Source organism: Astatotilapia calliptera, chromosome 14, assembly GCF_900246225.1.
Source record: "Astatotilapia calliptera chromosome 14, fAstCal1.2, whole genome shotgun sequence".
NCBI lineage: Eukaryota > Metazoa > Chordata > Actinopteri > Cichliformes > Cichlidae > Astatotilapia > Astatotilapia calliptera.
In genome coordinates, this window is record NC_039315.1 from 23,958,187 (window position 1) to 23,972,852 (window position 14,666).

A 14,666-nucleotide genomic window follows, 5' to 3' on the forward strand; every position below is an offset into this window, starting at 1 on the left:
GCAGTAACTACAGAGAAAACCCTTGAGGCTCTTTTCTGAAGTGAGAGGGTTCTGTCATATTTGGGGCCTGCTTATAGTGACGAATAACTGGGTGTGCCTCAGAAGTTAGGAGATTTGAAGACTTGGAAAAACCCAGAAGCTATTCTAATGGTTGCTGAATCTATTTATAGAGTTAACAGCTCAAATACATGAATGCCAGTGTTTTCCATACTAGTAAACTATTAGTCTTTATTGTTACATTCCTTTACATTTTAACCCACATTGAAACACGTTAAATTAGACTGTAAATACAATGGCGGGACCAGATGAGAACTTCTCACGTGTTGTCGTTTGAATCCAGTGGTCAGGTGATCAGCCCGTCAAGGTCTGAACCTTTCTTTCCACCTGATTGCAGTACTTTTCACAGAGTCCTGTAGCCCTGTAGTGGATTAACAAGCACAATTCAATGTATTTGTATGGCAGTAATTCATAACAACAGCCTCAAGGTGCTCTACATTATTAGGTAAAGACCCTACAATCACACAGCTCCCTATGATCAAGCACTTGGGAGGAAAAACTCTTATTTTAACAGGAAGAAACCTCCAGCAGAACCAGACTCAGGGAGGGGCAACTGTGCTGCAACCCGCTGGGGGTGAGGGGAAAGAGAAGACACACTATTTGAGAAAGAGCCACTATAGGAGAAATGCAGAGTGGTTTACAAACACACAGCGAGGTGAATGAAGAGGAAACACTTTGCATTATGTGAACCCCCCCACACACACACACTTACTTAAGCTCCTGGAGCTTCTTCTGTTTGAGCTCATCGAGGCGCAGACGTCTCTGCCGAGTTTCCTCCATCAACCGTTCGGCCTCCTTGAAGGTCTCTTTGCGCTTAGCTGTGGCTAAGATCTCGCGTTCCTTCATCTGCTGGCGGATGTCCTGCGCGTGCTGCTGCACTTTGTGACGCTGCCTGTCGTTTTGCACCTGCTCTTTGACCATCTCTTCCTGCTGCACTCTGCGTGGAGAGAGCACTTTTAACGGAGTGTAATAAGATTATTTGAAAATCGGTTTCGAACGGACTTTCTTACTTTAGCAGCCTCTCAAACTCTGCCTTCTCCCGACTCGCCTCCACTGACAGATTGCGCTCTTTGTAGTGAACCTGCTCCATGTGAGCCGATCTCAGCGTCGCCTCCAGCTGCGCTTTCTTTGCAGCCCGCTCCCTCTCTTTTCTCCTCCACTCTCTCTCTGCAGCGTCCTGGTTCCTGCGAGCACGGAGCTCATCCTTCCAGACAAACACATACACAAGCACAAGTAGCTAAGAACATCTGTAAATCTTCTGCCAGGTTTCAAATCTTCATATATTGCACATCTGTTAGATCCTGACCTGCTCAGCCTTGTAGTCTTTTTCTTTTTCTTGCTGAGCCCTCAAACGAGCAATCTCCAATTCTTTCTCCTTCTTGATTCGTCTTTGCTCTGCTTCGCATTCTGCCTGCTGCTCCTGCAGGTTTAATGAATTGCTAACGTTAAAAACAACGTCAGAATCAAATGTGTGTGTCACATGATGTAGCTTACTCGTCCACAAGGAACAGTGGGCTGTGACCTGCTTTTTTAGGAGATACTCCTTCACTCTCATGTCAGCCAGCTTCTCCTCCTCTATCCTCCGCTCCTTTGCCCGCATGGTCTCTGCGTTGATGCACTTGATCTCCTCCTGCAGAAGCTGTTGCTCCATCCTCTTCTTCTCCAGCACCTGGAGGAAGACATGGGTCAGAGCAGAAACTGAGCGCGGTGTACGTTAACTGCATGTGTGGATGTGTCCTCCGCCTCCGCGTGCACCTCGAGATCCTCCAGGTTCATTCTCTCCTGGTCCTCTCGTGTCTGCTGACTCTCTTTCTCTTTCTTGCCTTCCTCCAATTCTCGGTTCTCCAGGCGTTTCTGGATCTGATCGTAAATTTCCTGCCTTCCCCTGAAATATAAAGCACACACACACGTGTTGACAGTGCTCCTAGTTGACCTCCGCTGCTCATTATTAGGATTTCTGCGATCTCCCAAACAGAAGAAGACGAAGAATGACGTTAATTGCAAAAAAATCAATCCGCGAATAGAGGGTGATTGTGTTTCTGATAGGGCTCCATTTACTTGACTCTCTGCTGCCTGCGTAGCTCTTCAATCTTGTCCAGAGTCTCCAGAGCCTTGCGGCGCTCCACCTCCATCATGTTGTCCAGACGCCTTTCCTCCTCTGTCAACTCCATCCGGATCTGCTTCTTCTCCTGGATCTGGTAGTCACGGTTTGCTTGGCACTGAGCACCTAAAATCAGCTGAGACGACCACACAAACACAGGTTTATTATTGTGTACTGGTATGTTTATATTTTTTAAAGGTTGGTCATCCACACATCTGCACTTTCTTCCTACCTGGTTGAGCTGTTTGATCTCATCTTCCTGTTCCATCCTTAAAGCATTACTCCGCTCCACCAGGCGCTGTGCACGTTCCCGGGCTTCAATCTCCAGCTCAGTCAGTGGCTGGTTCTGCTTACGGGACAGGTCTGCCTCATGGATCCTATGCTTCCTTTCCTCTGCAGCTTTCTGAATAAAAAGTACATAAAAATACTAATTAAATCAGTGGACTTCTTTGTTGTTGTTATAAAATTGCAGTCAGCTTTCCTACAAGTTCCTCTTCTTTCTTCCTCTGGTAAGCCTGCCTCAGGGCCTCTCTGTCCTCCTTGAGGAGCAGCCAGGATGTTGAGTTGAGCCTCTTAAACTCAGCTGGTGGAAGTAAGACGGACTCTCTTGAAGGATCTCTCTGGGGGATCCTGGCATGATGACATGTGGTATAATGTTTCAAAAACTTGGTATACTGTATTAACATCAGCAATAGCAATCTGATTAGCCTGAATCACATGAAATAAGGCAGAGGTTTATCACAGAGCAGCACACACACTTTACAGACTCTCTTCATGTTTTATTCAAATGAGCTCGTTTCATGCTGGCCTACCGCAGATTTCGGATGAGGTCTTTGGTGATGATTTGAAGAGTCTCTCCTTCCTGGTTCTTCCATGAACAATCCTTTGCTACACCTGCTGATTTTACCCGTTTGTCAAACTGCAATGACATCCACACAGAGATTTAGCTGTAATCAGCTCCCAGACTCATCCACGACCTCTGTTCTCACTGCAGCTACATGCAGTTTCTGATGATATCTGGGGATATCATTGTGAATAATAAGAGTTGAGTGTTTCCCTCCATTTCCCGCTGAGTGTGCAAGGACCCACACTCACCGATTTCTGGTTCTCAAACAGATCTTCATCCACCCGAGAGCCGGAAGCCAGTGTGCGGTACCGGCCGAGGTACATTTTGCCCCTGGATGACGTGGAGCTCGAGGCAAGTCTCTGCGGGGCAGTAATTACAACGCTCAGGAGTTATCAGCAGATAACGGTCATGCATTTGAACACTGGGATTTAGCATAGAATAGCTTTTTTATTTTTAACCTAACACTTACCATAGTTCTCGGTTACTGTGGGTCAGTGAAACAGACTATATTTGTTAAAAAAAAAAATACTAAACTCTAAATATTATACTTTGCTCTTGGATAACTTCCAGCTAGCTCAAATAATTAATGTGGTTTTAAAAAGAAATGAGCGTACTACTTATATTGGCTCCAGCTCACGGGACACCGACTTTGAAATGTTTGGTTACCCGTTGCCATGGGAACAGGAGGAAGGGCAGACCTCACGTGACCGCAAAGTAGTGCTGTGCAAAATTTGGTTTCGATCCGATACCATGTAAATACGGGGCCAGTACTGCTGATACCGATACTGACTAACCTATAAAGGCAGCGTATCAGGGGAGAGCAGATCGCCATGATATCTGAGATGAATCGTCATCAATCTGAAACTTCTGACAACATTTTAATGAACGCTAAATCACTTCGATTTCTACTTTCCACAACACTTTCACACAACAAAAATCGATTTGCCCAGCTCTAGTACAAAGAGGGAGCTAGGATATTAAAAAAAAACACACTTCCCGGGAAAAGACGCTTTTTAAAACCTTATTTTCAGGCAAAGCCGCCAAGCAGCAAATAGGTTTTTAAGATTTAACTGGTGCTTCTAAATATGTATGCTGTAATGTGCTGTAAATTTTGCAAATGTTTCAAAATATCTGCCCGAGATAAGTGCCCAACGGCGTTACCAACATGGCTGCAAAGTAACAAAACTTACTCAAACAATGTTATTGGCTTATTAAACAGTAGTTTAGTCACACAGCCAGCTGGTAAAATGCTACACTGTAGAAATATTTGTGTTTACTTGAATACAGGGGGGGGGGAATGCTAACACTAAAAACAGCGCTAACAAGCTAGCTCATTCCGCGGAAATACTCGTAGTTACTTAGATTTAAATTACAATTTATGTCGTTATGTGTTATTTAATTTCATACAGTCATTGCCACAGTTATATGGAGCATTGTCCGGACACAGTGTTATTCCGTACCACTACCGGCGGCTTTCGTGGCTGGGCGGTGCTAGTTGGCCCACATGATGCGGAAATTTTGCACAAAAAATCCTTCAGCCCCGGAACGAGCAGAACTTCAGAGAGAACTCACTCCAAACTCAGGGAAAGTTAATCTGCGAGATTTTACGCATACACGGAAAAGCGGAAGTGGACACACCGAGGTTTCTGCAGGTATATTTACACTAAAGACTTTGGTTTTGTAGATTACACTTACACATCTGGTCTGACGTGTTGTGCACAATGGAACTGTATTACCCACAACTCTCGTGTGCAACAAAAGATTTATGCACTGCCACAAATACCGTGGTCTCCCTCCTGAATTTATGAATGTGTCTCAGGTCTTTTTGCTGATGAGGATCACACTCACACACCCCTCCATTTGGATAGGAGCCTCCCCCTGGTGTACAGCAGCTATTGGACTCCTCAGTAAATCATTAAACGCGTCAGTCCGAGGACTCCTGTCATGGCATTATCAGATAGATAAACAGCAACAAGAAAATAACACTTGATAAAACAGAAGGACTTCTGCCTGAAGGACAGAAGATCACTCTCAGGGGATAGTGTCACAAACTGATGGTCACCTCCTCCGGCCCTCTTGAAGCCAGCCTGCAGCGCAGGGTAGCCGCCATGATTCAATCAGCTTCAGGGTGTAGAAGTTGACCATTAACCTCCGGTGCTGATTGCAAACACTTCTTTGCTTGTAAGCAGCTGCCTGTAAACAGTGGATCCTGAAGCAAAGTTCACTGCTACAGGTTGCAAAAGGCAGGAGCTCCTCTGGAAGCTGCTTTGCAAGTGTTTTAGGACTGAGCTGCAACCATGGCTGCCTCCGGTTATGGATACTACAGAAGTACAATATTTCTGGCCATGTTTGTGGGCTACACATTGTACTACTTCAACAGAAAGACATTCTCCTTCGTGATGCCTTCTGTAATGCAAGAGATCAAGCTGGATAAGGACGATCTGGGTATGTCAGTACTGTAAACTTGAACCCTGTGTACCTTCTATAAATGTGATAACACCGATGTGCCTATACAACAATTTTGCAGCAAGTGCATGAGCGCTCCTCTTTTCTCAGGTATGATCACCAGCAGTCAATCTTTGGCCTACGCTATTAGTAAGTTCATCAGCGGTGTCCTGTCAGACCAAATCAGCGCCCGCTGGCTCTTCTCCATTGGCCTGTTCATGGTGGGAGGCATCAACGTGATCTTCTCTTGGTCCTCCACTGTTGCTGTCTTCTCTGCCCTCTGGTTTCTCAACGGTCTGGGCCAAGGCCTGGGCTGGCCTCCCTGTGGCAGGGTGCTGCGCAAGGTATATGACCCGGTACCCTCTAATTCAAATTGAGTTTAAAATTTAAGTTTCTTCTGAGTGTTACAAAGAACAAACCGACACTGCAGTAGGAAAATACAGAATGAGCTAATAAAGTAAAGCAAGTAAACAGGATGAAATAATGAAATGGACCTAAAACTGTTTGTATTCTCTATAAGATCTTGAATGAACTGGAAACTGATGTTAGATCCCAAATATTTTATCAGCAGGCTCAGGCAGAGTTGGAGCGTAAACAGCTAATCCAAGACAATAAAATAATTTTATTTTTAAACTGCATTTTCATAGTGTCTTAAACAGGACTCAGAAATCTGTAACTGTTTGTGTGTCTGAAAGAAAAAAGAATATCTGACTTTTAAACTACCAAGTGTGGGGATCGGTCTTAAAAATCCTATGTGGATATCAAGGAACTTCCTGCCAGGGCTGTCTGGACTTAATGTTTTTCCCTCTTTTCCTCCATCAGTGGTTCGAGCCCTCTCAGTTCGGGACATGGTGGGCGGTTCTGTCCTGCAGCATGAATCTGGCCGGCAGCTTGGGCCCCATCGTTGCCACTGTGCTGTCGCAGAGTTACAGCTGGAGGGCGATACTGTCCGCCTCTGGAATGATTTGCATCGTTGCCTCATTTGTTTGCCTGCTGGTAATCAAGAACGAGCCCAAGGATGTGGGGCTGCCCAACATAGAGGTGTCGACCAAAAAGAGCAAAGGTGGTGAGTCTGACTCTTAGTCAGGCACAATCAGAAACTGGTGTGGTTCAACTGGTTTGAACCGCTGCTTTTCTCAGAATGTTGTTAACACTTAGACAATGCTCTGATAACACAAATTTGAACACACACACATGCACGTGTGTCTGTTGTCTAACGGCATGGGCCTTGAGCGCTGTGACTAAAGATCAGTAACTCGGTGGACTCTGCACTCAGTGTGTCCCTCACGTGAAAGCAGCTCATGCAAAGTGTGAACACAGGATGTGATGCATGTTTCTTTTTAAAACCGAGGAGTGCTCCCATCACCACATCACTCACATCTGTGCTCGTGGTATCCAAAAAAGGGTCTTCTGTCTGCTTCCTCTTCAGGATCCTCAAGCCATGAAAGCACCCTGTCTGAGTTTCTCCTGTCCCCCTACCTGTGGCTGCTGTCCATCTCCTACCTGGTGGTGTTTGGGGTGAAGACCGCCTGCACAGACTGGGGCCAGCTGTTTCTCATTCAGGACAAGGGCCAGTCTACACTCATGGGTACGGATGAGGGGAAGAGCAGTCGCCTCGGGAGTCTACTTTGAAATAAAGAGTTAAACTCACTGTGTTCCTTTTCTTAGGTAGCTCATACATGAGCGCCCTGGAGGCTGGCGGGCTGGTGGGCAGTCTGGCTGCAGGTTACCTCTCTGACAAAGCTGTGGCCAGAGTGAGTTTGTTTTTTAAATATGAGTCATTATTTGATCCAAGATTGTGGTCAATAACAGCCTGTTTAATATAGAGAGAACTGGACTAGAAAGGGTTTTAACCTTTGAATATTTCAATGTTATTTTATGGAAATCGTCTTCTGTTTAAGATTGCTTTCTCCCTGTCTGCACTTTCTTCATCATTTCATAAGTTAAAGGGATAAATAGCAATAGAAACACACCCCTAAGTGGGCAATCAGTGTTTTTTTATTCAGCTTATAGCCAGGAAATGGAACATCTCATAGTATTTTCTTTGTGTGCAGCAAGGGATGAGGCTCTATGGTAATCCCCGCCACTTCATCCTGATTTGCATGATGGCAGGAATGTTTGTGTCCATGTACCTGTTCAGACTCACCGTTACTCCTGACAGCTCAAAGGTAACACAGACACATTAATTCCTGTGACCTGTTCACACTGCACAGCAAATGCCAGACTTCAGTAGCCCATTTTTTTTTTTTTTTTTTTAATCTCTTCTCTGTACATCAAGGTGTGGATACTCGGCTTGGGCGCCGCCTTCGGTTTCTCCTCATATGGACCAATAGCTTTGTTTGGAGTTATAGCCAATGAGAGCGCTCCATCCAACTACTGCGGGACATCACATGCTATCGTTGCCCTGATGGCAAACAGTAGGTTTTCATTAATTGAAAGTTAAATTCTAAAGTTGGGTTTTGTGTGTGTTGCGCTCCTTCCATTGAAATAATCCGTGTGAATTCCCATTGTAGTTGGTGGCTTCCTTTCTGGACTCCCATTCAGCACCATTGCCAAGCACCATGGCTGGGAAAAGGCCTTCTGGGTAGCAGAGGTCACCTGCCTTGTCACTACTATCGGATTCTTCCTCCTGCGCAACATTCGAACAAAGATGGGACACGTGCCCAAGAAGGCGGACTGAGCTCATTCTGTGCGAGCCAGTCATTTTTACGTCTTTGTTTTTAATTAGTCATATGTGAAATAAAGTTCATAGAAATGTGCAAAGGCGCTTCTCAACATGTTGTATAAATAGTGCGTGAACTTGAAGAAATTACTGCAAATTGCTAGAGAATGTTTTTTCTGATAATGCCTCTGCAGGACTGCAATAGTAAGAGTGCAAAATAGGAGGCTACAACACACTGAAATGAGCAATCTTAGGTCAATGATACTTTTTCTTAGTTAACCCTATAACACTAATATCAGGTGACTTTTGCAAATTCCAGTCCTGTGAATTTGTTTTTTATTTTTTTTAAAAAGCAACATGATCAGAGTACCCCATTATACCTTATTTTATCAGACATTGTACAGGATAATAAGAGTCCTTCAATTTTCCATGTACTGCACTTTAGTGTACTTTGATGGGAAGTATATTGAGTAAAATATACCCACCGTTAGCGATACTGTTACAGAAACTGCACATTAGTGTTCTAGGGTTATTTTTCCAATTTTACACTTCATGCTCCAAAGTCTTCACTCACTGATTCAGTAAAATGGATTCAGAACATTTAAATACAGTATGGATTTTAATCTCTGAATTATTTACAAAACAATGTATTTACAAAGTGTTAATGAGCAAATGTGGGGAGGAAAAACAAACAAACGGTCCAAGACAAGAAAAAGGAGTCCACTTATTTCTTTTCAGTCTGTGAATGCTCTGATTTAAGATCCAGCTCCAAAGTTGCCGGCTTTCTCTGCTACCTCCAATGCACTCTTCAGATTCTGATCAAAGAGCTCACACCTGAAAAGCAAGAGTAAATGTGTGGGTGTTAAACAGTGGGTACAGTAATAAATTATTTCAAGATAATGCAATCCTAATTCTCTTTAATACCTGATTGGCATTTCCAGAGAATAGAACGGGTTCTTGAGGGCGAAATCTGAATACACCTCATAAATCTTCCTCAACAACGCATCGATTCCAGACTGTCGCGGGTCCGCCAACACGATAAACTTTATCCCTGAGAGAACAAAATGAGAAAGATTTCATTTTATAATAGTGACTAGCAACAAGCTGGGAAGGAATGTATACACCAGGAAGATTTATTACTGGAGTTGCATGCTGTTCACAGCTAAAATTAAATGAAATCGTTACATATGGAAGTGCTTTGGTTTTTAAATCTACAGCCAACTAAGACATTACTTCTTTGGTATTTTTAACCTAAAATGACACTTAATTGCACCACTGACCTGTGAGAGTCTGGAAGCAGTGAAGTTTGAAGACGTCAGTTTCTAACATTTCGATCCCTGAACTGCCAGCTTCAGGGGATAGCTGTGAACCTATTGCAAACAACCTGAGGGATCACAAAAATAGGTGTGTTTATTTAGCTTCATTCATAAAGTGAGGGTACATACAGTTTTGGTCTGAAGTTTAGCTACTGGGCGTGAATGTTGTGGTAATTTCTGGATTTTAATGAGTTCGTTGAACTGAAGAATTAAGTGTACAAGTTTGATTTTATTTAGGATTTTGTCTGATCCACGCAGGGTTAAAAAAGGCTCAAAGGCCTAAACAAATATTTAGTTAAATGAATGTTTGCAAGTTGCACTTTGCCCAGGCGTCCTTATGAAAATATTAATAATAAAATAAAATATTAATAAGTGTATGTATACTTTCGATCCTGTGTAGAGTAGAAAAAAATCAAACAACAGTACATACTACAAAATGTATTGATCACTCAGGTAAGTTTTCACTTCCTTTGGCTCCCATTCAGAAAAAACAAAACAAAAAAACAACAACACATAAATAACACTAGTAAACACCTGGCCCCGCTGTCCACTGTGCAGCTCGGGTTTAATCCACACACACGAAATTACTTACGAGTGGAACATGGACGCCAGCATCAGCTTCTCATTGGAGCTCAGGCGCGCTCGTCCAAAGCGAATAGACACGGGATAGTTTGAAGGATCTTTCAGGTATTCAAGGATGTCCTTCCCATCTGATGTGTTCTTCCCGATCACATCAACTCCATTGATGGACAGCACTGCATGGCCCACTGACGAATGACAAGAGGTTTCAGTCCAGTCATACAGTCAAGCTAGTGACACCGCAGTATTTTTAAATGAAGAACAGTGAACATTTCAGTTAACTTGGACTGTAAAAAACGATACAAATGCGCATACTATAGATAATAAACCGACAAAGACTGCATGCCAGTATTTTAGCTTGGGCATAAGACAGGTTTCGTTAGAGATTGCCCATATAGCTAGCTAATAAATAAGCTAACGATGTGCCCGTGAGATTACCTCTGATTCCGTCCCGCTGTCCAAACGATACGACCACCTTCTCGTCGTGGTGCTTCAGCACCAAGTCCAAAGGGTAGCTGAATGTTTTCTCCACCTCTGCTCGCGGGACATAGTTATCATATTGATAAATTAACCCTCCAGCCTTGTTCACCACATACACACTGTATATCACCATCTTTGCAACGTCCTGCCCAGCTGACAGCGACTGTCACATGACCTCGACGGGTGGCTAAAAATCAAATGAATAAATTAGATTTTACTTGTATGAATTTTTGGTCTCAAACCTGCCGCTGTAATGACTGTCAGAATGTTTGCCAATCTCATAAGTCAAATAAAGTCAATAAAAGCGACGAAACATGAGAAAACTCAAGTTCCCATAATGCCCCAATCTCACTTCCGCAAAAACAGGTTGTCTAAGGGGTTCTTGCACGGGCGAACTTCCTTTCGCTCCGACATCTTGACGAGGAAACATGGTGAGGACAGTTATTACACGTTTGTTGAAAGAAATTAGACTTTTTTCGGCTTATCGTTAGTCATTCAGGAGTCGTAGTACCTCGGGACATTTTTTGATAGCACTGCGCCTCCCCGCACCGGGACGAGAGTGTGTGGATGAAGCAGCCATACTTAAGATTTCACGCATTTAGCTTATGGCTAGCATAGTAGCAGTTTGCTAAACGCACCATGCTTCCAACTACACTGTGCTCACAGAAAGGACTTTAATAAAGTTGTCCCTCATGTGACCGCTAAATATACTAGCATGTGTACAGATGACACAAACACCAAATACTAAAGTATTGTAGGGGTGCAAATGTTAAAAATTAATGAAGACTGCGAGATTAGAGACGTTTTGAGGACAGGGCCTCCTCATGCCGACCATCCGATTCCGGCATTAGCCCCTAGCTCATTTCCCTTTTTTTTTCCTTTAAAAAATTAATGGAGTACCGATGCGGACTTGCTCTTGTGTACATTACAGCACATGTTAAACATGTAGCTTCAGAGTGAAAGTTTAACGGGTGTCGTCTTTTTCCAGCCTCCTAAACAGGATAAGAAGAAGGATGCTGGGAAGTCCAAGAAGGACAAGGACCCAGTCAACAAGTCTGGAGGCAAAGCCAAGAAGAAGGTATGTTTTTGTTCATATTTGCCCATATTGGATGTATTTTATATTATGTGGCTGCTGAATAAATGTTAAGGCTAGAGGTTTCCCGGTCTTTAAAACAACATGTCTGTTTCTGAGCAGAAGTGGTCCAAGGGAAAAGTGAGGGATAAGCTCAACAACCTGGTCCTCTTCGACAAGGCGACCTACGACAAGCTGTACAAAGAAGTTCCCAACTACAAGCTCATCACCCCCGCTGTTGTGTCTGAGAGGCTGAAGATCCGTGGCTCTCTGGCAAGGAACGCCCTCCAGGAGCTGCTCGCCAAAGGTGAACTTCACTTTCTCTGCTCAGAGCTCTTGAAGGTCCGTGTTGGATCTTTGACGCTAGGAAGGGCATCAAAGTTAATCACACGTCTGTCATGGTAGCGAGCTTTGCTCAGTTGGTCAGCACCATTCCCAAGCATTAGATTTTAGTCCCTGCCAAAAAAGCAGTGTTTGCTTATGTTACCAGCAAAGGATTTTATTTACTGCCCTGAATAAGTCGATTGAGAGTTTGGCAGGGTGATTTCCAACTTCAGAGAAAACTCAGTTACACGATGGTACATCTTTTGCATTAAGGGCTGATCAGGAGATGGTTCTTGCTCCAGCTTTAAAAAATGGAAACTGTAACATCTCTTGTCATCTGCTATTTTGTGATGCAGCATTAAACTCAGCCGATGAATATGCCCGTAGTCATCAGCACTGCTCGCTGGCTGTGTCTAATGTTTATAAATGCTTACACAGTATGAACCCAGGCCAGAGTGGTTTGTCAGCGAGTTCATCATTTGTTTTTAAATGACAGTGATGTGCATGCAGCGTGACTACTTATCTCCTCTTTTGACATCCTTCAACTTCTGTTCGAAATGCTACATGGAAACAAATGATATATTGCAGCCTGTCTGCTGTTTCATGTGATGTGAAATGCTGAACATATTTCAAACGGGTGCATTATGCTTTATTCATTTGATTTATTTATTTTTCCTCCCTACAGTAGTTTAACTGAAGTGTGTGTGGTGTTACTCATTGTGTTTCAGAGATATTGTCATCTAGACTCAGTATAGCATTCTTTTTATGAATTAAAGCCTTCCTTCAGCAGGCTGTGCACTGTGCTTCTGATTAAAGAACGCAGATTTGTTCTTGTCCCATACAGTGAAGCTTCATATGCAGCAGGAGGGACACATGAAGAAATTCTGTATTAGTTCCTTATGCCTAATTTAATTTGAAAATTAGCTGTCAAACTGATTTGAGATATAATGGCTACATTGGCATCGTAGCTAGATTGCCTTCCCTGCCTTGTAATACATTTACTTGTCAGTGTTTGGACACCTGGGAGAAGTGATCTGTTGCACATATCTGCTTTACCTGCTGTATATCACGTTCGTCCCTGTGCAGGCCGACTAGGGCAAATGTATCACAACAATTGACATAACGGTGCAAATTAAAAACACAAAAAAAATGCTGACGGAGAACTTGGGTCCGTTTTTGTCTTGCAGGCATGATCAAACTGGTGTCCAAACACAGAGCACAGCTGATTTACACACGTAACACCAAGGGTGGAGATGAGGAGGCAGCAGCAGAGAAGGCATAATCAGGTACTACAGCAGCATCTCTACACGTCTCTATTTTATTACTGTTTGTTTTCAATTTGACTAACCTGCAGTCTTTGTTTCTTGCAGGTTCCCCTGTTTGTTTCCTGTTTGTAATGAAAGGTGGAATAAATATGTAAAGACAAAACCTTTGCACTTGTTTTGCTTTAACTGTTCGTCTGTCTTTAACCAGCTAAGAAGTGGATAAAAATTCCTAGTGTGTTCATGTTATGGTCGAGTGGTCACTGGATATCAGATAAGCATTATGTTGGATTTAAAAATGTAATTTAAGCAAAAATGTTAAGATTGGTTAAATCAAAGAGTAAAAAGATGAGGATAGTGACTGGTAACTATTCATCTATGTGATACTTATAATAACGTTAAGACCTTTTGTGTCTGTGCAGTTGTTTCCTGGTGCCTGATAATAAGGTGCAAATACTCGTCCCTCTGCATCAAAGTGTGGTTTTGTTTTTTTACATCTGCCGCCTCCTCCCTGAAGTTGAGTTAAGTGGATTAAAATCAGTTAGGGGCAATAAATTAGTTTCATTCTGTTCTGTTAACAAACATGAGGTGCATCATAAATGAATAAACACTGCAGCAGGTTATTATGGCAACATTATTCTCAGTCTTCTTCTTAAACTCTGATAAGGTTATTTTTTCTAATTGGTTTCACATAACGCAGCGGCATGAAGCTGTTCTAATCTAGGAGTGTAGAGAGATTAAGAGCTTTCCAGATATCTGTTCAAAACTGCACACAAGGGGAGAATTTTACAGATTCAAGAGCTGCTGCTGCTGAGGTGCTTTCACACCCCATTTACTGTGGTGCATTCAGTTTGTCACCCAGTAAATTTAAAGAGGCATTCTGACTCAGTTGTCCCATGTTTTCAGTGTTAGATGGATCATTTCTAATTTGGCCGGGTAGATTTGCACTTTGTCTTCAGCTTGTCTGTTACCAGCCACCGGCAGCGAAAGGTTATGAGATATTGATAGGAGTGAAATGAAGAAGCTATCTTCACTGTCACCGTTTGCTCGGGGCATAAGATAGCGCAGGAGTCCTGTGATGGATGCTGTCAGGTGCTCCTTTGTCACTGCGCAGCACCACCTCCAGCACCAGCCACAAAAACATGCTGCAGGTTTAACGCCACTGACAGATGCAGTCCTCCAACATGAGCTCAGAACACAAACAGCCACCTCTCAGTACACATGATGAAACAGTGTCTGTTTAACACCTGGAGTTGGAGCTGGAGTTTTCCACCAACGAACTGAAATCTCATCATTTCTATTTATGAGGTTTGCAGCTTGATTAACTAGAATAAAGCATTTACTTGTTTTGCAAGGCTGAAACATTTTCATAATCAAGTGTGCTGCTCAACACTTTGATAGTGTTCTCGGTTATGTAGTGAAACAGCCTTTGATTCCAGTATAATTTCAGGACATGCAATCAGTGTTGACTTTTTCTAAATTTATCAAAGTGACAGTAATCAGTGATTTAATCGTCCCCCC

General features: G+C 43.1%; 4 protein-coding genes across 4 annotated transcripts; 2 read left to right on the forward strand and 2 right to left on the reverse strand.

Moving 5' to 3' along the window:
• Positions 1–201: 201 nt before the first annotated feature.
• cfap45 (cilia and flagella associated protein 45) lies at positions 202–3,684 on the reverse strand. Its single transcript, XM_026193756.1, has 12 exons — positions 3,475–3,684; positions 3,254–3,364; positions 2,971–3,077; positions 2,644–2,788; positions 2,391–2,561; positions 2,116–2,294; positions 1,813–1,942; positions 1,580–1,726; positions 1,364–1,477; positions 1,068–1,261; positions 770–994; positions 202–418 (listed from the first exon to the last, which is right to left on the reverse strand). Exons 1-12 carry the CDS (start codon positions 3,475–3,477, stop codon positions 352–354), a joined length of 1,593 nt encoding a protein of 530 aa, XP_026049541.1. The 5' UTR covers positions 3,478–3,684; the 3' UTR covers positions 202–351.
• Positions 3,685–4,518: 834 nt separating this feature from the next.
• Positions 4,519–8,213, forward strand: slc37a4a (solute carrier family 37 member 4a). Its single transcript, XM_026193757.1, has 9 exons — positions 4,519–4,657; positions 4,825–5,450; positions 5,562–5,794; positions 6,273–6,516; positions 6,880–7,038; positions 7,119–7,204; positions 7,505–7,618; positions 7,729–7,867; positions 7,964–8,213. The coding sequence occupies exons 2-9, from the start codon at positions 5,303–5,305 to the stop codon at positions 8,128–8,130; spliced, it is 1,290 nt and encodes a 429-aa protein (XP_026049542.1). The 5' UTR covers positions 4,519–4,657; positions 4,825–5,302; the 3' UTR covers positions 8,131–8,213.
• Positions 8,214–8,712: 499 nt separating this feature from the next.
• trappc4 (trafficking protein particle complex subunit 4) lies at positions 8,713–10,775 on the reverse strand. The gene is made up of 5 exons (XM_026193758.1): positions 10,446–10,775; positions 10,021–10,195; positions 9,393–9,496; positions 9,037–9,163; positions 8,713–8,946 (listed from the first exon to the last, which is right to left on the reverse strand). The coding sequence occupies exons 1-5, from the start codon at positions 10,618–10,620 to the stop codon at positions 8,868–8,870; spliced, it is 660 nt and encodes a 219-aa protein (XP_026049543.1). The 5' UTR covers positions 10,621–10,775; the 3' UTR covers positions 8,713–8,867.
• A 74-nt stretch (positions 10,776–10,849) lies between these two features.
• Positions 10,850–13,311, forward strand: rps25 (ribosomal protein S25). Its single transcript, XM_026193760.1, has 5 exons — positions 10,850–10,918; positions 11,476–11,565; positions 11,683–11,866; positions 13,071–13,169; positions 13,254–13,311. The coding sequence occupies exons 1-4, from the start codon at positions 10,916–10,918 to the stop codon at positions 13,163–13,165; spliced, it is 372 nt and encodes a 123-aa protein (XP_026049545.1). The 5' UTR covers positions 10,850–10,915; the 3' UTR covers positions 13,166–13,169; positions 13,254–13,311.
• Positions 13,312–14,666: the final 1,355 nt, after the last annotated feature.

What these genes read in the sequence shown, in the direction of transcription:
- cfap45 (XM_026193756.1), bottom strand. An exon ending in TGTTTGAGAACCAGAAATCG is followed by an intron (nt 3,078 to 3,253) that starts GTGAGTGTGGGT and finishes ATGTCATTGCAG; the next exon opens with TTTGACAAACGGGTAAAATC. An exon ending in AGTATCTCCTAAAAAAGCAG is followed by an intron (nt 1,478 to 1,579) that starts GTCACAGCCCAC and finishes TTAAACCTGCAG; the next exon opens with GAGCAGCAGGCAGAATGCGA.
- slc37a4a (XM_026193757.1), top strand. Translation starts at nt 5,303, where the DNA reads ATGGCTGCCTCCGGTTATGGATACTACAGAAGTACAATATTTCTGGCC. An exon ending in GTGGCAGGGTGCTGCGCAAG is followed by an intron (nt 5,795 to 6,272) that starts GTATATGACCCG and finishes TTCCTCCATCAG; the next exon opens with TGGTTCGAGCCCTCTCAGTT. An exon ending in GGGCCAGTCTACACTCATGG is followed by an intron (nt 7,039 to 7,118) that starts GTACGGATGAGG and finishes TCCTTTTCTTAG; the next exon opens with GTAGCTCATACATGAGCGCC.
- trappc4 (XM_026193758.1), bottom strand. Translation starts at nt 10,620, where the DNA reads ATGGTGATATACAGTGTGTATGTGGTGAACAAGGCTGGAGGGTTAATT. An exon ending in ACAGCGGGACGGAATCAGAG is followed by an intron (nt 10,196 to 10,445) that starts GTAATCTCACGG and finishes GTCATTCGTCAG; the next exon opens with TGGGCCATGCAGTGCTGTCC. An exon ending in CTGCTTCCAGACTCTCACAG is followed by an intron (nt 9,164 to 9,392) that starts GTCAGTGGTGCA and finishes TTGTTCTCTCAG; the next exon opens with GGATAAAGTTTATCGTGTTG.
- rps25 (XM_026193760.1), top strand. An exon ending in GAGGCAAAGCCAAGAAGAAG is followed by an intron (nt 11,566 to 11,682) that starts GTATGTTTTTGT and finishes GTTTCTGAGCAG; the next exon opens with AAGTGGTCCAAGGGAAAAGT. An exon ending in CCAGGAGCTGCTCGCCAAAG is followed by an intron (nt 11,867 to 13,070) that starts GTGAACTTCACT and finishes TTTGTCTTGCAG; the next exon opens with GCATGATCAAACTGGTGTCC.